The sequence below is a fragment of the Nicotiana attenuata genome, unplaced genomic scaffold (assembly GCF_001879085.1).
Source record: "Nicotiana attenuata strain UT unplaced genomic scaffold, NIATTr2, whole genome shotgun sequence".
NCBI lineage: Eukaryota > Viridiplantae > Streptophyta > Magnoliopsida > Solanales > Solanaceae > Nicotiana > Nicotiana attenuata.
The window spans coordinates 351157-374353 of NW_017670692.1; the positions used below are offsets into that span (position 1 = coordinate 351157).

Sequence of the window (23197 nt, forward strand, 5' to 3'; positions counted from 1 at the left end):
TAGGGCGCATTAGACCTCATTCCAATCATTTTTCCACATTGTGTTTAGATGGTAAGATAGTAATTGAGCTATTTGAGCCTATGGAGAGTCAAAAAGTGAGGATGAGAGTGTCTATATTTTTGAATTTGTTGTGCCAAAAAGCAAAAATTACGTTCCTCATATAAAGGCTGAGAAGTGTAGAGTGAAAAATTTATTACTTGGCATGTTTATTTTTCTAGCCCCACCAAAGGAGCATAGCCACATACTGGATGCCCTATTAGGGTACAATTCATAAGTTCAAGGTGGAGGCAAAAAGTGGTACACGTCGTGCCACGACTTTAAATTAGGCGCTTGTTGGGAGGCAACTCATCTTTACTGCTTTTATTTTTGTTTTTTAATATTATTTTTGAAGTGTTTGTTTTTGTTTTATAGGATTATGAGAAGAGGAAGCAAAACCACGGGAAGTATACAAAAGAGAGCTAGATAGTTGGGACTAAGTGTGGGGTGCCCATACAAAGGACCATTCTCGGGAGAAGTCTAAGTACCCCGTGAGCTGCTATTGCTTCGGCCTTTGGCCTTCTAGGGAGTTTCTCTTACCGTCTTGATTTTATTTATGATGTGCATTAAGGACACTGCACTCTTTTAAGTATGGGGTGGGAGAATTCTGTGGATAATTAGCTTTTTAGAGTTTAGCTTCTTATTTTTATTTTTGTAGTAGTGTAGTATTTTAGTAGTAGTTTTAGTACCTTTTTTTTAGAATATAGAAAAGCAAAAATAAATTAGGAAAATTTGGACTTTTCCCGACGATGGATCTCCTAGACAGTTTTCTTGAGGGACTAAAGTCTAACAAAACACACACACACACAAAAAAAAAAAAAAATAGAAAATAGAAAAAGTCCAAAAATAAATCTTTTAATTTTTTTAGGTAGTAATAATCCCCCGTGGTTTTTCTTCGTGCCTCGGTTCTTTTTCATGGGATGTAGTTTGAATCGGGTAGTAGTATTTTTATTTTTAGAGTAGATAGGGAATAAAAGGAGGAAGAATAATAAACCTAGGCGCCTTTGACTTGTTTGATAGTAGCATATTTAAGCTTTGGCATGTGTAGTATCTTTTCTATATTTTTAAATTATCTATGATGCATGCACAGATTGGATAGCATATTTTGTGGCGCCTATGTCTCGTTTACTTGACTTATGTTTACTTTGCGCTTAATGCTTAATATCTCGTGGTTTCGTGAATACTTGCATTGTTTGAGAGTCGGAATGGGACCGTCCTTATTGAATCAGGTGCCATGTGCGGTGAGATTCTTGTGTGGTCCATGTACTGTACTTGTGTCTAGAACTTGCCCGATATGTGAGTTGAAGAGAAATTTTAGGTGATGCTCGGTTTGAAAAATGATTTTAGGTTTTCTTTGATGTTTTTTTAGCTTTATTGCTTACCATGAATAAAAGTATTCCTAGTTAACCCTTTGGAGCCTATAGACTTTTATTTGGCACCACATTACGAGCCTATACCCTTTTGTTCTTAATTGAAAATTTTGATCATTTTACCTCTTAAAGAACTTTAATTGTGAAATGAGCGCTTGAAGAAGTAAGGAGGGAATGTGGGGTGGCTTTTGAGTGGAACCAATGAAATAAAGAAGGGTGCACTTGTTTTGTAAAATAATACACCACTACCGGAAGTTGAAAAAGAAAAAAATCTGGAATAAAAAAGAGAAAAAAATGTAGATGAATAAATATCTTATTTTTTCTAGTGGAGTGTAAATGACGATAGTGCTCAAAGAAAAAGGAAATATTTTTGGGGGTAATATTATTTGTGAAATTGAAGTGAATTGAAGAATTTGCGCTTAAGTTATTTGGTGAGGTGTTAAACTGCTTAGGAGGGTGAACCACTATTCCTATATATATCCTACCCGTCCCTTAGCCGACATTACAACCATGAAAAAGTCCTAACTGATTTTAGATCGAGTGATCTTACATTAGTATAGGTTTACATTATGGGAAAGTTTATGATACCAATTGCATGCATGTGACTTCTTTGTGAGAGTGACCGATTTACTTTTGATATATGCGAGTCCTTAAAATATATTTGATCGTGAGATTCGAATGTGTGGATTCAGCTTACTCTCTTGTTCTTGTTGTGAGGGCACATGAGTTCACAAGGGATAGTTAACGTTATTAGACTTCTCTACGATATTGAGTGTTCAAGTCATGAGTGTATTTTGACATTGAGTCGGTTTTTGAGGCTAGGATTATTATGAGCATGCTGTCTTTGTTGTGAATATTTTTGAAGTATACATGAGTAAACGGAAGTGTATGTGAGTACATAAGCTACAGTTTAATTGTTGCTATCAACCATGGTCATTGGTGTAGTGTGCTTCAAATGTGTAAATATAAAGTGCTCAAGAATATTGTGAATTGTTGGTTGACTCGAGGACGAGCAACGTTTAAGTGTGGGGTGGTGATGTTCGGTCAAAAATACATATATTTATTCATTGTCGCCTCATATTCTAGTACTTTTAATCGTCTTTTGAGTATTGATTATATTACTTTATGCTTAATATTATATTTTAAATGTGTAGGAATAAAGCGATGTAAAGATGAAGAGATTTGAAATAAAATTGAATAAAATACAGAAGAAAAAAAAGGAAAATAAAATAATTAAAAGAATAAAAGGGGGGGGGGGGGCACCATTTGGTTTTGTCCCCCCGAATGCAAGAAAAAAAAAAAAAAGAGAGGAGGAATTACAATTCTTGTAGTGAAATTGAAAAATTGTTACTGTTTTCTACGCCAGGTCCAGCACTAGGCGCTGGCCTGGACGCTCAAAACGGGGATTTTTTTTACTTTGTACGGACAAGGTTACTTCGGTCCTACACGGTCCTAACTTGTATAAAAGGGATTCTAAACCTATTGAAGGAGGGAGGACGTTTTTTAGAGGAAAACACAAGCACAGAGCCGCCGTGGAGGCCGGGTTTCATCTTTTCTTCCACCAAACTTAGTAATTTTTATGTTTTTTGTATGATTTGTTGTTTGGCTATCATGTCTATGTGGAGCTAAACTTCAAGTTCTAGGGTTGTGGTTCTTTCATAATTATTGTTATTCGGATATTAATTTTGATTTTTTAGTTTATCATATTGGTTTATTTATTTAATCATGCACTTAATTATTTGATTGCTTGATCGCCAATTGCATACTATCTACGAATCTTGAATTGAACTCAAAAGTGGGAATCTAGATTGCATATAGAATTGAGTAGAGCAAATTCTTGAATCCGGGAATCGAAGAATGTATTCGCGATTAGGATGAACATATACCTAATTGCCTTGCTTGGTTGATGTACAGGAATTATAAATGCGTTCTTGTTGATTCTAACTCCATAGACATATATGCGTTAGGTTAGCTTGAATGTGCAAGTAAGAACTCGACAGATTCTTATGAGCAATATTAACCCTGTCAATCAATAAACTAGATAAATTAGTTAGTCAATTCAATTGAAGAATACAATAGGAATGTTAGATAGCACATGACCCTACATCGTTTTCATTACATTGATATCATAAAAATCTGCTATTCCCGTGTTCAGAGTTCACCATTTATTTTCCTTTATTTTGATTAGTTTAGAAGCAAATATTTCTAGGTTTAATTCTTGTTTAGATTATTAGGATAGTCTAATTTAGTTAATAGTTAATCACAAGTCCTCGTGGGTTCGGCATCCACTTTTAATCACTTTATTACTTGACGACCGGGTATACTTGCGTGTGGGTTTGGCAGCAACATCTTGTAATGGGTAAATTCATGATGTTACACCCTTATCATTTTGTGAGTTGTGATTGCATGTGCGTATTTAATTTCTTATAATTGTACTTAGAGACATATAATTTTTTTTGAAAAATATTTTACTCTCTCCGTTTCAATTTACGTGAATCTATTTTATTTTTAATTCATGCCGAAAAAGAAATACCTTTTTCCATATTTAAAAATATTTTACCTTTATGCAATGATTCATAACCACACAAAATATATGTACTTTATTTTATACCACAAAATTTAAATTTTTTAAATTTTATGTCTGATTAAATAGGTTCACATAAATTGAGACGGAACAGAAGGAGTAATTAGATATACAACTCAAATCAACAATAGTGAAAGCAACTCTATTGTTGCTCAAGTAAGACATTATCTAAATATATCATAATACGTGAATCCAATGAATCTAAATAATGTTTTCAGTCAAAATCACCATGAAAACAATTATATAATTTAAACGAGTACCTTCATTTTATCAAGGGGCAAAACACAATAAAAGGGACAAATGAGAATAACTTGTGGTCAAGAGCCAGTCAATTTATCTTAAAATGAAAAAAGAAGTAAAAACATCCACATTAGAATTTCAGTAGTCAAGACTCAAGACAAGAGCCAGTCACTTAATCTTAAAAATGAAAAAGAAGTAACAAGGCTATACTGAATATTTTAATATAGTTAAGTGGGTCAACTGTCGCAAACAATTTACTTGAAGGACCATTCCGTAATTCACGTATAAATCTTGGGATTGACGCAGCTCAAATTCGAACATGATTGTTGATGCCTGGTACCTGATCCGGGTCGTTGCAGGCCTGCAACGAGTCAATCCCCAAACGATGCAGTTTAGTCGTGCTGTAATGACGAAACGACGGCGTTTAAATCTCAATTTTGAGATTGGACAGTGCATAAGCATCTTCTTCTGAATCTATCAGCTGGACAAATCGAAAAAGAAAGAAAAAAAATTAAAAAAGAAAAGAACAAAGAGGAACAGATAAAAAGACAACAGAAAGAGGGCTTTTGGCATCCAATCTCAGCTCTGCATCGGTTGTAATTAATTTTCTCGCTCAGCTCCTCTCGCCTCTCCCTGTGGTAAGCTTAGTTCCAATGCTGTTTCCTATTTCATGTTTCTATTGTTTGATCTGTTCAATTTCCTACTTCATTTCGCTAATTCAAACTGCATTTTTGTCGTTTCTTCTTCTTGTTTGCTCCGACTTGTAAAATCTAGCTTCTGATCTAATTTGTGTATCTCACATTTGATATGAGTTGCTCTAGCTTGTTCCACATCAATGCATCGTTAAAAATTCACTTAGAAAGTCAGTTCTTCTTCTAAAATGTGGATTTAAGAGGTGAAGAGGTGTGGTTGACCTCAAGGATTAGGTTGTTTGAACAGTAAAGGGGCGGTCTTTATTGGTTTCGTTAGATTTACACGTTGTACCTATAGAAATACAATGAAGTTTCTTGGTTGACTTAGCGAAATTTATTCTCTTGCTATGTTGCTTCCACTGCTTGTTGAAACTAAGTGTTTGCTTAGCCTTGCTCTCATATCATAGAGCCTAGACTTCGCTTTATTATAGTATTCAGATATTTAGGCTCAGACTTCAGAAGAATCACGTAATAAATGAAAATGGAACACATGCAATTAAAATAGAATTGATAGAATGGAGGAATGATATGAGAGGTACTATGCGATAAAAAGATAATTAACTTAGTAAAACACAAGTTTGATATAACATTGGTGAGACCAGCAATGTTAGATGAAAGTGAATATTAGGCCTCGAAGGCTAAACATATCTAGAACGTCAGTGTCACAATAATGCAAGATGGATATGTAATTATGAAATATTTGACAAGATTAAAATGATCCATTTGTGAGGGTGCAAGTAGTACACATGGAGGGTGTAATAAGAGAAGATCGCCTGATGTGATATGACAATGTTCTAGTAGACCTTCATAGACACTGGTTTATTGGTGTGATATTATGATGATTGGCATTGCTAAACATTGACTAGGTGAAAAAGCTGTGTAGGACGACCAGAACCGATGTTAAATTTAGCTTAGGACAGAGCACTAGTGAAAGAAAGGGGATTCGTGTAGGTAATAAATATAGACTGGTTAGGACTAGCAGTTACTTATGGGTGTCATTTTTACCTTAGTTACGATGTTTACCATGAGTTTCTTTGATATGCTAAAAGACTTATCAATATTGTACTTATTGATATTGAAGTCATAAGTGTGAGATTTAAAGAATCTCAAAATCTAGACAACTCCTAATAAAAGGAAAATTGTTTATAAACAAAGTAGTATTGGAATGATTTAGGGCCTAATAAAGTGGAATGGCTATAGAGGATTCAACTTATGTATCATACTATCAAACTTTTGGAAAGAGCAATGGAACATAGACTTAGGGACATTACAAGGGTGTATGAGAACCAATTTGGATTTATGTTCGATCGATCTTTAACATGTCCTATTTTTTCTAAAAAGATTGATGAATATTTGTAAGGATAAGAAGAAAAAAGATCATTCTTCCTCTGCTTCACTTGATATTTTTATTGACCTAGAACGTCATACAATAAGGCGGGAGCCTTGGAGCAACAAAAAATGTTGTCTTCGTGTGACCTATAGGTCACGGGTTCTAGCTATGGAATCAGCCACTGGCGCTTGCGTCAAGGTAGACTAACTATATCATACAATACCAATACAATAAAGTGTCAGTAAAAGTTTGTTGTTGGGTGCGTTGGTGGGTGTTGGAGAAGTTAGGAATTCTTACCAGATGTACATTCCGTAAAGGATAAGCATAAAGGAGTTGTCACAAGTGTGACAACGATAGGAGTAGATATATGAAGTTCTCATAACTGACTGCAATTGGTTTAGGATTGAGACATAGTTGTTGTTAACTTGTTATTGTTGTTGGTTATAGAGGATTAATGTAGCCGAACTCAACTTTGTTGATTGCGGCATAAGTTCTTCTTATTATTTCTACAATAGGTAACTTTTTTTTTCTGTTTAGTAATATTTCTGTGAGTGATATGGTCATTCTAGTAAAGCATGCTAGTTCAGTTTGTCCTTACTTACCTAGTTAGAAATAAGAAAATAGACTATCTTTGGGTTGGGGAAACCTGTGTTTGCTTCCTTGGTTTCTTTGCATAAAATTCAATCAACTATGTCTCAATCTCAAATTAGTAGGGCTTGAATATATCAATATTCTATATCCGTTTCGTTCTACTCAAGTCTATTTCATTCCAATAATAGATGGTTTTCCTTTTCAAGATAAATTAGAAATTCTCTAAATTACAACACTTAGCCGTACAATAATAACTAACTTAAATCTCAACTATTTTACTGGATCTTTTGTTTTCATTTCGTTATATCCCTAGCTAAATCGCCTATTGAGTTGGGAATTAGTAGCAAGTAACATTAAATAGATAAAGTGGGAAGGAAGCTTAATATTACATGTTCATGTTCTTGTTAAAAATTTGATCTGGGTTTGCTAGTTGGAGGCAGCACGTATCCCGTGGAATTAGTCGAAGTGCGCGCAAGTTGGCCCGGATACCACGGTTATTTAAAAAAAAGGAATTTGATGTGGGTTTGTCTATGCTTCTTTACCAAGTCATAGACGGTAAAAGAAAGAACTGCTTTTTACGTGGAAACCTGTGTTTGCTTTTCTTATTTCTTGGCATAAGGGGGGGGACTTAATCATGAGTAATGTTAGATAGAATAGATGGAGATGAGATAAAGTTCCTCTCTCTAGGAAAGCTTGAAATCAATAATATTGGGTTTGTGACTGATGTGTCGCATTCATTTGTCTACAACTTTGGTTGCTTTGAGATCATTATATAAAGTATTTTCTCTTATATTTCTGCAGAAAGGCCACATTCAAGATGGGTTTCTAGCATTTGCCTTTCTCCTGAATGATATGATGGTATGATGCCATACTTTTATATTTGGATTTTGCATTTTTCTATATCAGATGAATCATGTTTGGTAATGTTGACTTGTTTTCATAAGAAACAGAAAAAGATTGCAAGTACCTTTTTTGAGAAGGTTTAAATATTTTTCTGAGAAGGAATCTGCTAGTACCTTTGTTTAAGGAACTTTAAGTATATATATATATATATCTTACAATTGCAGTAACTATCAGTAATTGATTTAGAAATCTTTTAGACTTCACTTACCACTGCGAATTAATGAGACCTGACCGAACCTATTCTAGATTAACAAACCAAAGAGAAAACTGGTAGAACCTACTTATGTACCATAGTGCTGCCGCTTAACTGGCAACTAAAATAATTTTCATGAACAGGCTACTGTATTAAACTATAATTGATCTGATTATGTATATGCTTAATGATTCTTTCTTTAATAAAGGACCACAATAACTTTACTATAAAGACTTACATGGCCATCATGGCCGAGAGGGATGCTGCCATCCGTGAACGGAATATGGCACTAGAGGAGAGAAAAAGGGCTTTTGCAGAGCGAGACATGGCAATGCTTCAGAGGGATGCAGCTCTTGCAGAGCGCAATGCTGCGATACAAGAAAGAGACGATGCCATTGCTGCTCTTCGATTAGGGGAGAGCTCTATAAATGACAACAATGTGGTTCCAGATTCACCAGGAAATGACACTGAAAGTGGTGCAAAGCATATTTATAACCAACAGCAAATGCATAAAACCATAGTTGAAGCAGCTCATGGTTCAATGGAAGATCCCACAGCTGGCTACTTGAAAGGCACGGATACTTCTGAAGGAAAGAATCCTAAAAAGGTCAGGCGACCTAAAGAGAGCAGACACAATAAGCAAGCCAAGATACCAAGGCAGGCTAAAATTGGCGCAGAAAGTTTGAATATGCAGGTCATTTCTACATCATCAGATGATTGGGTAAATCTGCAAGAGTTGGATAGTGATAAGGAGGGGGGAGATATGCAGCTCACATCATGGAAAGATAACTTGGGTTTGAACCAAATCAATTTTGATGAGTCTGCCATGCCAGTGCCAGTTTGCTCCTGTACTGGGACTCCACAGCCATGCTACAAATGGGGTCATGGTGGGTGGCAATCAGCCTGCTGCACAACTACCATATCTATGTACCCTTTACCTCAAATATCAAACAAACGCTATTCCCGGGTGGGTGGCAGAAAGATGAGTGGTGGTGCCTTCAGTAAATTGCTTAATCGTCTTGCTGGTCAAGGTTATGACCTGTCTGTTCCACTTGACCTGAAGGATCATTGGGCTAAACATGGTACAAACCGCTACAGCACGTTAAAATAGCTTCTGTATGCATGTTGGATTGGGAACTCAAAACTTGTAGAAGGCATTGTTGGGGAAGTGTGTTGTGGATGAAAGAAATTGTACTTTAAAACTGTGCAGGATATATACAGCTAATAGCTATTCATTCACATTTTTTAGCTGTCTCTGTCTCAGAGTTCCAATTCATCTTATCAGAACGGCCACATATCATGTAATTTGCTTTTAACAAAATATATTTAAATGAAAATGGTGATTTGGGTGACAAATAGCTTTGCCTAGACAGCGAATATGGCGAACAAATGGCTAAGACAGTGTGCGAGCCGGTGTATTTTTTGCATTTTGCCCGTATCGAACACGCTCTTCTGCTTGTTTAGTCGTTCTCTATGAATCTTATCTACGTATTGACTCACATGGAAAATGTTCTTCCACGTCAAATAGAATTTGCTTGTGGTATAGTGTTAACAATAATACATGAAATTAAATGGCACCATTTTTATCGATAGAGGAAACAAGTACAAAATAATGACCTGACAGAAGTGTGTGCCAATTCTGTGCTCGCAGAGCGTTTGCAGCTAATATAGGCCTATTATCTATAACCATAACAAGCCTCAGTAACACGTCAGTTAATCTCTAAATTCACAATACTCCTATTTCTTTGGCTACAAACTTTTATTTTTCATTTGTGTAATCTTTAAAAATAAAAAATAAAAACAGTCTCTTAGTATATCTTTCTTGTGTGGATTGAATAATTTATATTTCTTCACATTAAATAAAGAAAGAAAAATTTGCATATACTGCTTGTACGAAAATAATTAAAAATTGATTCTTTAGGGAAAAAAGAAAAGAGAAAGAAAAACAGATGGATAACAGCATGTGGCATCATTTTGTTACCTGCGCCAACAAGAGTGGCAAAATTGAGTATTTTGACCCATCTCAGGCTCATTTATGAACGGCCTCTCGGCATACACCTGCTTCCGAGAAAAAGACAGACGACAGGGGGAAGCTTTGGCCGTTAAAAAATTCAGTTTTTCTGTTCGTCCGACGAAAAGATTTCACTCGAACTCTAGGTGTTGTTAATCGCTGCTCAACATAGTTGCTGTACCCTAGCAATGGGTGGATCGGAATCAATTCTCTCCAGCTCACAGGTACTTTTTCAACTTCAACAAATTCTATGAATCTCAGTTCAAATTGTTCGCAATTTTCCTTGTTTAATTTTAATTTTCTCGTGGGTGCAGAGGCCAATCGATGAGATCACTACTGTTTCCGAGCGTGTAGAAGGCGTTGATCCTATTTTGGAGAGGCTAAAATCTCTCAAAATTGTAAGCTCTCTTCGCTAACTTCAGAATTTTTGTTTTGGTAGCTATTAAGCCATCACATCTGTATGAATTTATCTAAATTCGTTGCGTGTATGAGTAGGCTGCTCCAATACTGAAATCGCTGCCGGCTGAGAGTAGCCTGACTGACATTCTGGTGAGAAAACCATCGTCCTCTTCGAATAAAGGTAATTGCCCTGTGCCTGCTAATATTTGAAACAGTGTGATGCAAGCGGACTATGGTGGTGTTACTCCAACATTAAAAGTACTTTAGAGTTCCTCAAATGAACTACAAATCAAGAGAATATATCAAGCTTTTATAAAAGGAAAAAAAGGAAAGGAAGTAGAGAGAGTCAGTTAAATTTCATCCTACAAATGTTACATTAAGCATAGAGCCACACTGATTGATTCGTTTTCACCCTTGTAACGTTTCCAAGATTATGGCCTATCGCTCTCTTCCAGAGTTTCATTTTAATAACACAACTGTTCCACATCTTTGAATATTTCCCTCAATTGTCATATATCGGAACAAGCTACTCTTTGTTTTAATATAACATTGAGTAACTTGGTTGGCCATATTACACCAACTTCTTCAAGGCATTTACAAAACTATGTTGTGATACCATTTGGACCACATGCCTTTTATCCTCAGATTTTTCATGTCTTCCTTTTCTCTAATATACCTAATTTATGAGTTTAATCAAGGTTCCAATTTGTCGCAAATATAAGGTATCCTCATAATTTGTCTTGGGCAATTGATCGAAATAACATTCTCATCTCTCTTTTATTCTCACTATCTCTTGTCAAAACTTGCTGAAAATTGTCTTTAATACACATAATTTGGTTCAAGTCTTACCCCTCCTCTCTTAATCGTGCTAGCTTATATAGTGCTTTTTTTTCTCTTCCCGTGTCCATTACTTTTGGCAATAGTCCTCATTTCACTACTATGGTTCTTTTGGTTAGGGTGCTAAGCTTTTAGACACACCTGGAAGTTTATGTGCTACTTTCTTAAGTCACTTGTGATTTCCATACATGATATCAACTTTGAAGAGTTGGATTGATATCAATGTTGTTGTATATTGGATGTTGAAATGTTTGTTTCTTATTTAAGTTTGATTATTCTAGTGCCAGATATCATATATGTATGGTATTATTTAGTTTTCCGTAAAGTTTGCCCTTCACTTCTCGCTTTTCGCTTAGAACCCCGGGCACCTTTTCGCCTTTTTGCGGTTTTCGCTCTTTAAACACGTATTTACTTAATTATTTCTTCAAGAGCCTTCATCATGATACTATGTAGTTTAATTCTTGATTATACTGGGTGGGGGGTGGGGGGGGGGTGGGTAAGCATGAGAGCAGCAGGTTTGACCATGCTGATGAAGTGGTTATCACCAGATGTCTTTGGGCACCCATGACGATATCTTAAGTCACAGATTTTCTGTATATAACGTCATCAAATGAAGGGTGTTTGTAAAATTAGCAGACACAGAGCTATCTTTGAGTTAAAATAGAGAACAACATCTCCTAGAACAAGGTTGATAGTAGACGATTTATTGCCACTTTGTCTTGCTTGCTTCTCTTGTGTATATGATTTTCCCAATCTTCCCAATACTAAGTTGGTAATCAGCCTTAGATTCACCTATATTCAATTTGTTATCAAATTCAGATTTTCCTTCATTCCTATACTCCATTTAGTTCTATTGGCTGAAGCCTCATCTCTGGCAGTGTCCACAGATGTGCTGCTCCAGTTTATGATCCCTATTATTTTCATTATTGGAATCTCTGCAGATTTCGGATATCCTGAATGAGATCATATATCATGCCTTTTCATCGAACTAGCTCCTTTTCGATGAGTCTGATTCACCTTTAAGCAAATCTGAATGACTAAACTTGTTTGTAGTATCCAAAGCTACAAAACTAATCAATTTACTTTTGTTATCTTAAGTAATCACACCCACAAGGGTGAGTATGTCTAACTTATCAAAAGAAAAGGGAATGGTCCTCACCTAAAGAGATACCAAAGAAGCTTAAAATAAAATAATATGAAACAATTCAAAAAAATTCGTCACAGCAATGGTAGCATTTGACCAGCACTTTCTTCAATACCTGTTGCACTATAATTTTTTATTTTCAACAATTGTCATCAGGAATAATTAGAAGTTTTCTCTTATCCTGCTGGTGAAATATTGATATTCCTTTCTTTGTGCTTGTAGGCTGTGTAGATCCAAAAGTTCTACTTGAGCTCTTCTCTGTATATCGCCAGTGGCAAGAGGAGAAGGCCCAGAAGATCTGTAAAAGACAGGTTTGTTCAATTATTGTCATGTGTGTCTGGTCACTTAATGCTTCAGTAGCCATTTACCGTTGTGGCAGTGGTTGCCTCCGTAAAAAAAGTGGATCTAGAACAAGTCTACGAATTGCACCTTTGTGTCAGTTTGAGTTAGACTATGTAATTACACAACAAAATCTATTCTTAGTGCAATTTCCAGTCTCAAAACATGGTCGCTTTTTGGGTCATTGGGGAATAGGAGTTATCACTTATCAGTATCCTTTTGAATCAAAGCTGTGGTCTGAACTTCGTATGGTGCTCTTGCAAGTACATTAAGGTCAGGTAACTACTGTTAGCCGAGGCTGGTGATGAGGTGGATTATCACCCAAATAGTCATCATTGATGCTCAGAATTGTTAAACAGTTATTGATCCTATCATCCTAATTATGTTTACTATGTAGAAGTGGCTGATTAGATTGATTTGGGTTCTCTAAAACTTGATTCTAGAATTTACAAGTAATGGAGCAGCTGCCTCAAAATCTTGTCTATCTGATTACTCGATATTCATCAACTTTTCAGGCATCTAAATTCCCAAAGTTGGTCACTAAAACTAAAAGCCCTCTAGGTCTGTGATAGACAATATCCTTTTAAATCAACAAGCGCACATCATCAACTCTGAGATTTTAAAAGGTGGGTAAAGATAATGCAAAGTTTTATGTTTGATCACAGCTACATTATTATTTGTTCCATTGTACCTTGGTTGAGAATTGTCTTGCCACCTCCCGTAGTATTGCTTGTATTACGCAGATGGTATACCATTTGCGAAGTGCTTCCTTGGAAGATAATTAAAAGTTATAGTCAATTCGGTGGTGGCTTTTCGACACTAGGATGTCGAAGCTCTTTTCATTACATTAAGTCCTATGTTCAAGGTGTTAGCCTGCCTATGCTAGCATGTGAAGCTCTTCATCAGTGGTTACAAGCTTTTGTTGTTTCTTGTAGTTCTTCTTCAAGTGAAAAGTAGAGCTGGGATATCTTTTTTAAGTAGATCTTTGGATAATTGCTGCAGGAAGAAATAGAAAACAAAATAGAAGTTGCAGATGCATTGGCTGTTAAGCTGCTTCAACGTTTCAATTACTCTGTTTCTGCAATGAAAACAACCTCACAGCATCTATCAGAAGGTATTTTCTTTGAACTGGATCTATCAGAAGTTATTATAATTTCCAATCTCGAAAAGCAGAAGAAAATAGAAATGCCCAACGGAATCACTAGGGTTACTATAGTGTGGAGCTTTAGGATAAAGTTAAATGGTTGTCCATATGATACCTGATTCCAGGTATTTAATCTAGCAAGGGAATGCTGTTTTTTAACTCAATGTTTGAATTGCATGCAGTACATGGTTTGCAGGTTGAACTTGGGGAGTTAAAAGGGAGGTTGACAGAAGTAATCAGTAATTGTGATGCACTGTGCAAGAGGATTGCTGCAGAGGGACCTGAATCACTTCGATCATCTATCAAACCACTTACAGCAGCTTCCTCTGATACAGGAAGCAATTGCAGTAGCATACATACTACTCTGCAAGCTGAAGCAGATGAAAGGCAATAGTGCGAAGGCTGGGTTGGAGCTTATAAAATGTCTCTATCCCTGGTGTACATAACTTGTTTAAGCATCATGATCCATAGTTGTATCTTTTGTCCAACTGACTGGTAGTTCAAGCACACTCAGGAAATTAATTACACAGGAAACATAGTCAGGGAATTTAATTGTATTGGAAGCACGTGGATCTACTTCTCAACTGGTATTGACTGTTCATTCATTGACACTTGAAATATTAAGATTCATTGCCTTGATGCTTTATTTATTTATTTACTAGTTTCTCAGCACGTGTGTTGCACGTGTATATCGAGTTATATAGTATATAATTTTATAAAAAATATTAATATTATTATATCAAATTAAATATTTGAGTAAATAATTATAAATAAAAGCTAAGAAAGTACAGTAAAGAGGAGTAGTTCTAAAATTAGAGGAAAGAAAATAAAGAAAGAGGAATAACAATACTTTTTCAAATCGAAGAATTGGCAGAATGATTTGTTCTTAAGAATCCTGGAGAATTCCCTTTATGTGAAATGTGGCTTTTGATTTAAAGCCAGCAATGGTTAAAGCATAATACAAAAGATTAGTTAGTAAGGAAGGGATACAACATTTAAGAGAAAACAGTACTCGGTCTTCTTCTTTTATTTTAAAATAGTATTTTAATATATTACAATTTTTTAGTTATGATCTCAACTTTGAAGTATAGATATGCTCCATCCAAATAAGTTACCTTATAGATATCATTTTCATGATCTTAAGATATTTCCAAATATTAATATAAGCTTAATTTATATCTTACCACTGTAAAGATAATCTTTTACATATATTCGTACATGCTACCAAACCACAATTAATCAAGCAGAATAGCATATATTTTTAGATCAGCACATCATGAACATCTACCGATAGTTTTCGAAACTGTATTTCATAAATCACTAAGGATAAGAAATAATAGATAAATTATAAATTGAGAGAGGAAATAAAATATATTTTTGTTGTCATCAAACTTGCCAAATTGTGACAATTTCAAATTAACAACACTTCTTATGTCTTTGTTTGGCATATCCATATGTTTTTCCGAACCAATAATCAACCTGATTTTTATTCTCTCGTGCTTCGTAATTTGGCCATTGCAGAATTGATAAAAGATCAAACAAGAATATAACGCGAAAGGTATATGCATTTTTTCTGTCTTGGAAAATGTGATCCTTGACTTTCAGTTAATTTCCCAAACATTAGCATTTAAATTTGATAATACAACGATTCCATCCTTGATCAATGATCACGCCCGACTATACCTTATAAAAAGGACTCTGCGGACGTTGCAAATATAACCGAGTATTACGCCCAGGGTCGAATCCACAGAGAGTTAACCTATCAACCACTATCTTCAGACCCACTAATTCTTCAGAACCAGCTTCCCAAATATTCAAATCTCAGTTGAGTGTTCTTTAACAACTAGCTTGCAAGTAACTAAATAGCTGTAAACTAAACTAATAAGGTTGTAAACAATTATGAGGAAAAACTAAGGCAATGATTTCCCCTATTGATGGAATCCCTTCTGTTTATGCTCATACAAATTTACCAACACATCTCTATCAATCATGAACACTAATCTTACCGTAAATCTCTCCCGAGTAATCACAGTAATTTACTATTGCACTCTCCTGAGATACACTAGCTTACTTTATTTAGCACGATTCACTTTAGATTACACCCAAGGCTTCGTTATCCCTAATCCCGCCTTTAAACCCGCAATTATAGATTCCTCTAATAATCTAGGAGTGGTGTTGTTCAACAATACCCTAAATATGCACTCTTTTCCAAGTTATACACACTAAATAGGCACAGCTAATTGAGGATCCTGTCAATTAACTACAGCAAACACGAAGTTGAACAAATAAAGATCAAACTAGCAATTTGTATTCACATAAACAAGAAGTTCATCACCCAATAGGTTCCATCAAAACCTTAGACAAGGAATTTAGCTACTCATGGCTATGGGAAAATAAACTAAGATTGAATTCATCATAAAAATCAAAAGAAAAGAAGAAAGATGGTTGGGGTATTCTCTCACAATGGTTTTCCATGCTAAGAAACCTTAAAAATCAATACATGCCTCTCTTGGGCGAAGTCTAATGTTTTAAATAGGGTTTAGGTCTAAAAATCCCGTGTTTTACACTTTGGTCCCTGAAGTTTTCTGCTTTCGCCGCGGTTCTGCCGCGGTCGCGGTCAAACCGCGGCCAAAAGCCTTCTCTGATTCTGAAATCATCCGCAGCTGTCTTCCACCGCGATGGAACCGCGGTAAAACCAGTGCTCTGAATCTTCGGCCTGTTTTGCATGGTTTACTTGGGAAATTTCACAGTTGGCCTCTTTTTCACCAATTTTGACTCCAAAACTGCTCCTTAGCCTTCCTTATACATATATCACCTGCAAATCATTGAAAGCACTAATAAGAGCATTTTGTTATCACTTTTAGCATTAAAACTATACAAGAAGATGATTATTTAAGGTGTGATTATAATCAAATTCACCTATTATTAATCAAGCATTGATGCGGCTCACCTCGTTATCAACCATTGAAGTCTCTTTTTGTTGTTTTCTTTCCCTTTTCGAAACCGCTAATCATCTTTTTCTTTCATTTTTCAAATACCAGGCTTCGTTCATTAAAGTTCCAAAACAGAAATTGTATACGTGAAAGAAATTAATGTATTTTAGTATGGAGTATACCTTAAAAGTTCTTCCAAGGCTTCTGAAGATAGCTTTCAATAAAAAAGGCTTTGTTCTCATTTGAAAAGTTAGGCAACGGTTCATCTGTTCTTACTTGAAAAGTGTTTGCTCAAAAGTTATCGTGTGCTTTATGAGTGCAAAACAATATAAATAAGTTACGGAAAAATCATAACAAATCGTAATAATCCATTGGACCAAGCGAAGAACATGAAAATAAGTATTCAAGGTTAGGAGAAGAAATCTTAACAGCTTTTATTGACAATATTGGTTTGGTCTGCCTCTCCGTGAAGAGGTTCAGAGCCTTACAATGGTGTTTTCTCTTCCCATAAGATGGGTATATTTTTCTCTTCTCTCTCTCTCTTGTGAATAGTGGTGAAGAAGCAGTCCCCTTTCTAGGGCTTCCGCTCTTAGTATTTATAGGTGTGAGCTTCGTGAGCTGGCAATAAATGGCCGTGGCCACGCTGAGGTTCCGTCCCCATGGGGGAATGAATGGGCCGTGCCCTCGTAGATTAAATCGGACAAGAGTCGAATCATGTTATGAATAAGTGGCCATACCACTTATTAATTATGGATTAGCTCAAGACGAGATTAACTCCGTTAATTACCGTGAGATCGGATTCTGACCCATACAGTTAGTCCCTTCGCTTATTGAGGTCGTGTTTCGGCCGAGCTCGATGAGCGGACTTCATCGATTGTGATTTGAAAAAAACTCGAATAAGGGGGTCGACTTATTGACGGCGGTGGCCTTAGCCGTTTACACGTTGGAGATGGCCGTAGCCTTTCATATATTGGGGATGGCCGTAGCCTTTCATATATTAGAGATGGCCGTAGCCTTTCATATATTGGGGGATGGCCGTAGCCTTTCATATATTGGAGAGCCTTTCATACATTAGAGATGGCCGTAGCCTTTCATATAATGGGGATGGCCGTGGGGAATGAGTATGCGTCGGGTGCGTACTTGGTCACGTCCAGAATTTTGAAGGCGTACGGCTCATTTTTTCAGCGTTCGCAGGCCGTTGCAATTATTCTGACGGCGGGACGTTGGCGGATGGCTGAGAAGCCGCTTCACGGAGCTTGTCATAATGACGCCTGCTTCGGCAGAACCGAACCGTTTTACGGTTGGTCGTGCAGTTAATGATAGCTATTGGGTTTCGCGAAAGCCATTTATGTTGCCTATAAAGGTGGATTGAGGCATTCATTTCTCATATCTTCATTGTTCATCTGAGAGAGATTCTGAGGAAACTTTTTCATTCTGCTAATTCATCTTCTCCTTTTTTTCCTTTGATTGTGATAACCTTTGTCTTGCCCACCGAATTCTATCCCTTTCTCTTTAGTAGATCAACAATGGCAGGCAGTTCTTCCCACGATGCTCTTCCGATAGATTTTCCGGTAGTTGAAGGGCCACCTCCGGCAATGGGAGGTGCAGAACAGATAGAGACCGGAGAAGTTCCGTCGGTTGACGAGGTAGTTCCTCGGCCCGGAGGTCTGGCGATTGATTTCACTGTCGACGGTGGAGAGGACCCGATGGATGAAGCCCCGTTAATGGGGGAGATTGGGGTAGCCCGATTACGGGAACAGGGGGTCATTCCCACCCATGCAGACATCGTTCTCGCTAGAAGCGAGGAGAGGGTCCACACCGACCGCAGGGGATACTGCGTTTTTTACGCCTATCCTTTCAGGTTGGGGTTCAAGATCCCGCTCCCAATGCTGGTGGTGGATTTCTGCCGTTATTACGGGGTGTGCCCGGGTCAGCTCACTCCTTCCCTCTACAAATTGTTGGCAATGTTCATCAAGTACGCGGAATTGGCCCGTATGGAGGTCACGCTGCAGCATGTGCTTAGTCTCTACGCTCCCCAGAGAGTCCGTGGCACCATGATTCAGGCGTGCCCTCGTGGGTCGAGAGGCCTGGTCATGAGATTGGATGACGAGGTCGACCCTCGCCCTTTCGAGCACTTCTTTTATATCAGGACCAGGCATCTGGTGGCGGATGCTACTGGGTTCCCAGAGGCTTGGAACCATGCACGTAAGTTCTTTAGTGGTTGAATTCCCTTTTCTTCCCCTCTTTATGATTTGTGATCATGAGCGTTAACTCGTGTCATTTTTTGTAGCCGACAGGTCGCCGCCGGCCCCATTGTCTTGGATACGTGAGTGGGTCGAGGCCGTACTCCCCCATACGGTGGGGATACGCACATGGGCGTCTTTCTGGGAGAGGCATGGCCGTAGGCCTGTGGCAGGTAAGAAATTGATTTCTTCTTCTGTTCCGCTTTGTTTCAACTTTATTCATCAACTTTGTTTTCCTGTGATCAGGGAGGGCACGCCGCGTCAGGGCCCCTCAGTTGGCTTTTCGTCGGCCGGGTGCAGTCGCTCGTCTTACTGCGGCGCCTGTGTCGCGCTCAATANCCGTGCTGGTTTCCGGCTGGAGCCCTTATCAGGGATGTGTGAGATCTCTTACGAAGATTCTCCCCAAAAGAGGGGGGGGGGGGCTTCTTCTTTTTGTTTGCACCATCCGATAGATGAGAGACAGAGGAACTGGATCTCGATTCGAGATCTTCGAGTTCCGTCGGCCTGATATGCCGCTTTGGCTTGTTTAAGCTGGGTTGTTCTTCCTTTTCCGGCGTTTCTTTCCTTTTGGTCCATGGAAGAACTACGCGATTTTGCTATGAAATCCCCACAGACGGCGCCAAATTGTTTGCTCAAAAGTTATCGTGCGCTTTATGAGTGCAAAACAATACAAATAAGTTACGGGAAAATCATAGCAAATCGTAATAATCCACTGGACCAAGCGAAGAACATGAAAATAAGTACTCAAGGTTAGGAGAAGAAATCTTAACAACTTTTATTGACAATATTGGTTTGGTCTGCCTCTCCGTGAAGAGGTTCAGAGCCTTACAATGGTGTTTTCTCTTCCCATAAGATGGGTATATTTTTCTCTTCTCTCTCTCTCTTGTCAATAGTGGTGAAGAAGCAGCCCCCTTTCTAGGGCTTCCGCTCTTAGTATTTATAGGTGTGAGCTTCGTGAGCTGGCAATAAATGGCCGTGACCACGCTGAGGTTCCGTCCCCATGGGGGAATGAATGGGCCGTGCCCTCGTAGATTAAATCGGACAAGAGTCGAATCCTGTTATGAATAAGTGGCCATACCACTTATTAATTATAGATTAGCTCAAGACGAGATTAACTCCGTTAATTACCGTGAGATCGGATTCTGACCCATACACTCTCCAAATTAAATAAAGCAATTAGAGGCCTTGTTTAATGCGATTCTTTAGTCTTTTCTGTGGTACGTGCATATACCGTTAAAGTCATGACCCAAATATAATTGTTCAGAACATGTTTTATAGAGATCAGCGGATGTACTTTGGGAGAATTAATGAAGAATGTACAAGTTATTATGCAGGTAGCTGCCTTATTAGTTACTAGCCCCTTACTGCCTAGGTGAACTTGTCCCAATAAAGCATAATAATTCCAGTTGATCAAATAACGGTTTACTAGATAAGAAACATTAATGTACGTGTCTAAATATTGATGCTTCATTTTCTTGGCATTGATTAGTTTTAATTAAGTACTGGGCATGAAGGTGTCTCGAATTCGAGCCCTAGGAATGAAAGCAAATTCGAATTAGTCGGGACTCCAAAGAAGGTATCGAATACTGCATGAACCAAAAAATATATGTGTATTGGGAAAATTGAGTTCATATATAGAATTGATTGAAAAATGACATGTCACGACACGTAGACTGGTCAAAGAATGACAGTCAGCAAAGAATAGTTAAAGAGGAAGGAGTTACAACAGACACGGGCAGAGATTCAAGAGACTCGATGCTCGGACCTCTTTAAGTTCGAAAGTCAAGATAAGAGAATGAACCTGATAGCAAAAGAGGGTACAGATACGTACTGTCAGTAATTAATAGGCGTTAATTACAGAAAACGTTAGAAAATCTGTATTGAATTACAATGATTACCAATTATAACGTAGCATTAAATGCCATTAATTGTCTATAAATGGCCTTATTATGACAGAAACAAAACGTATCACCTAGAAATAGCTATAAAAGGGGAAGACTGATCATTTGTAAGGACACGAAAGACTATTGGAATATATTGATTTATTCTGCTTTCTACTCAGCCATCTTTTACATCGTTTATTCCTGTTTTTATTTGATTATCAGTAACCCGAGTTCTTCTTAAAATAAGCTTTGATCGAAATCCCGATTTTTGGTTAAACAAATTGGTTCCGTTACCGGGAATCTGATAATCTATTCTTTCTTAATCTAATTTGTTACATCAACCATGTCAAACGTTAATGACAGCAACCAAGGAAACCATCAACCCCAGGGGAATCCGCAAGATGATCGTACCCCGATCCCTTCCCACAAAGCTCCCCTCGACGGTCGCGAGAAGGAACTCCTGATGGATCTCATTCAAATGCAAATGCTAATTTGAAAACGAAGAGGCTATCAATGAAGCTTTGCAAAAGTTAATCGCTCAACAGGTCAGCAAAGCTCTTGAGGCTTTCGTCAGCCAGTTACCGGTTGCACCACCAACACCAACCCCAAATAACAACACTTTGGAGAACCCTCGTTCCGGACTTGCTAACTCGGGCAGTGGTGGAATCCCCAGCGAGTCACGAGATGGAGAACCAGGTAACCTAGTTAATTCTGATTTACAAAATTTAGTATCAACATTGCAGAAACAGCTCAAGGAGCAAAGTGACCGCATAGAGCAAATACCTGGAGTACCGCCTATAATCAAAGGGATAGATAAGGACAAATATTCACAACAACCTTGGAAGCCAAGTGCTGCTCCCCTCCCAATTCCAAAGAAATTCAAAATGCCCGATATTCCAAAATACGATGGAACAACTGATCCACGAGACCACGTGACTGCATTCACAACTTGCGTAAAAGGCAACGACTTGACCAAACAAGAAATTGAATTAGTATTGGTCAAAAAATTCGGTGAAACACTCACCAAGGGAGCATTAACATGGTATTCCCTTTTACCCGAAAATTTTATAAATTCTTTTGCTGAGCTTGCAGATTTATTTATCAAAGCACATTCGGAAGCTCAAAAAGTCGAAAAAAGGATGGAAGATATTTTCAAAATAAAGCAAGGAGATTCAGAATTGCTCAGAGAATTTGTAGACAGATTCCAGCGTGAAAGGATGACGTTGCCACCCGTACCTGATAACTGGGCAGCTATGGCCTTTACCAGCAATCTAAATGAAAAGAGTTCGGAAGCCACGAGACGACTCAAGGAAAGCCTACGAGAATTTCCAGCAACAACTTGGAATGACGTTTACAACAGATACAGCACGAAGTTGCCGATAGAAGAAGATACTATTACCCAGCTTCAAAAGGAAGAGAGGGTTTCAAGGCGTACTAAAACTAAAAAAAGGTCCGGAAAAAATAGATACGAGCCTTACATGGGACCAGCGGTAAAAGACTCGCGGTCGAAACAGGATAACCCAAGGTACGATCGTAGGTCAATAGATAGAGAATCAGGTTCATCATCAAGGTTTAGAAAAGACAGGGACACGCGAGAAAACCGCGGTGATGACAGAGGCTCTAAGGCAATGATTTTCGGTTACAGTTTCAAAGTAAGCACTTCAGAGTTAGTAGCTGTATTAAGAAACATGGGTGATAAAGTGCGGTGGCCAAAGGAAATGAGATCAAATCCAAATAGGCGCAACCCTGACCACTGGTGCGAGTTTCACAATGATCATGGTCATAAAATAGCAGATTGTAGATTGCTACAAGGTGAGGTGGACCATTTATTAAAGCAAGGGTATCTTACCGAACTATTTAGCAAAAAAGGTAAGCAAGTATACATGAAGAACAGGCAGGAGCCTCCCAAACCTCCTTCTCTGAAAAGGACCGTTAATGTTATAAGCGGAGGTGAAGAAATTAACAGCGTGACATATACAGCAGCCAAGAAAATTTCTAAAGTTACATTTACACACGGGAAGCGGGTTCGACATGTTCTGGAGGAAGAAAGTATTACATTTGATGATGCAGATGCGGACGGCGTGATAACTCCACACAATGATGCACTGGTAATATCTCTACTTGTACATGATACTAACGTAAAACGAGTTTTGATTGACCCAGGTAGCTCCGTGAACATCATTTTGCTAAGAGTATTAAGCGAGATGCAAGCGAAAGATAAGCTAATACCTAAGGCACATACATTATCTGGCTTTGATAATTCGAGCGTCGTGACAAAAGGAGAGGTAATACTCACAACATTCGCAGAAGGAATTAACAAAGATG

At 37.7% G+C, this 23197-nt stretch overlaps 2 protein-coding genes across 2 annotated transcripts; both read left to right on the top strand.

Annotated features, from left to right (window-relative positions):
* Window positions 1-4545: 4545 nt before the first annotated feature.
* LOC109242358 (barley B recombinant-like protein D) lies at window positions 4546-9291 on the top strand. The gene is made up of 3 exons (XM_019409219.1): window positions 4546-4868; window positions 7645-7701; window positions 8148-9291. The coding sequence occupies exons 2-3, from the start codon at window positions 7696-7698 to the stop codon at window positions 9048-9050; spliced, it is 909 nt and encodes a 302-aa protein (XP_019264764.1). The 5' UTR covers window positions 4546-4868; window positions 7645-7695; the 3' UTR covers window positions 9051-9291.
* Window positions 9292-9914: 623 nt separating this feature from the next.
* Window positions 9915-14459, top strand: LOC109242359. The gene is made up of 6 exons (XM_019409220.1): window positions 9915-10174; window positions 10265-10348; window positions 10446-10530; window positions 12553-12641; window positions 13672-13783; window positions 13996-14459. The coding sequence occupies exons 1-6, from the start codon at window positions 10139-10141 to the stop codon at window positions 14205-14207; spliced, it is 618 nt and encodes a 205-aa protein (XP_019264765.1). The 5' UTR covers window positions 9915-10138; the 3' UTR covers window positions 14208-14459.
* Window positions 14460-23197: the final 8738 nt, after the last annotated feature.

Excerpts from the sequence above, each read along its gene's own strand:
- LOC109242359 (XM_019409220.1), top strand. The coding sequence starts at position 10,139 with ATGGGTGGATCGGAATCAATTCTCTCCAGCTCACAG. Across the intron at positions 10,531-12,552 it reads ATCGTCCTCTTCGAATAAAG|GCTGTGTAGATCCAAAAGTT; the intron begins GTAATTGCCCTG and ends TTGTGCTTGTAG. Across the intron at positions 12,642-13,671 it reads AGAAGATCTGTAAAAGACAG|GAAGAAATAGAAAACAAAAT; the intron begins GTTTGTTCAATT and ends TAATTGCTGCAG.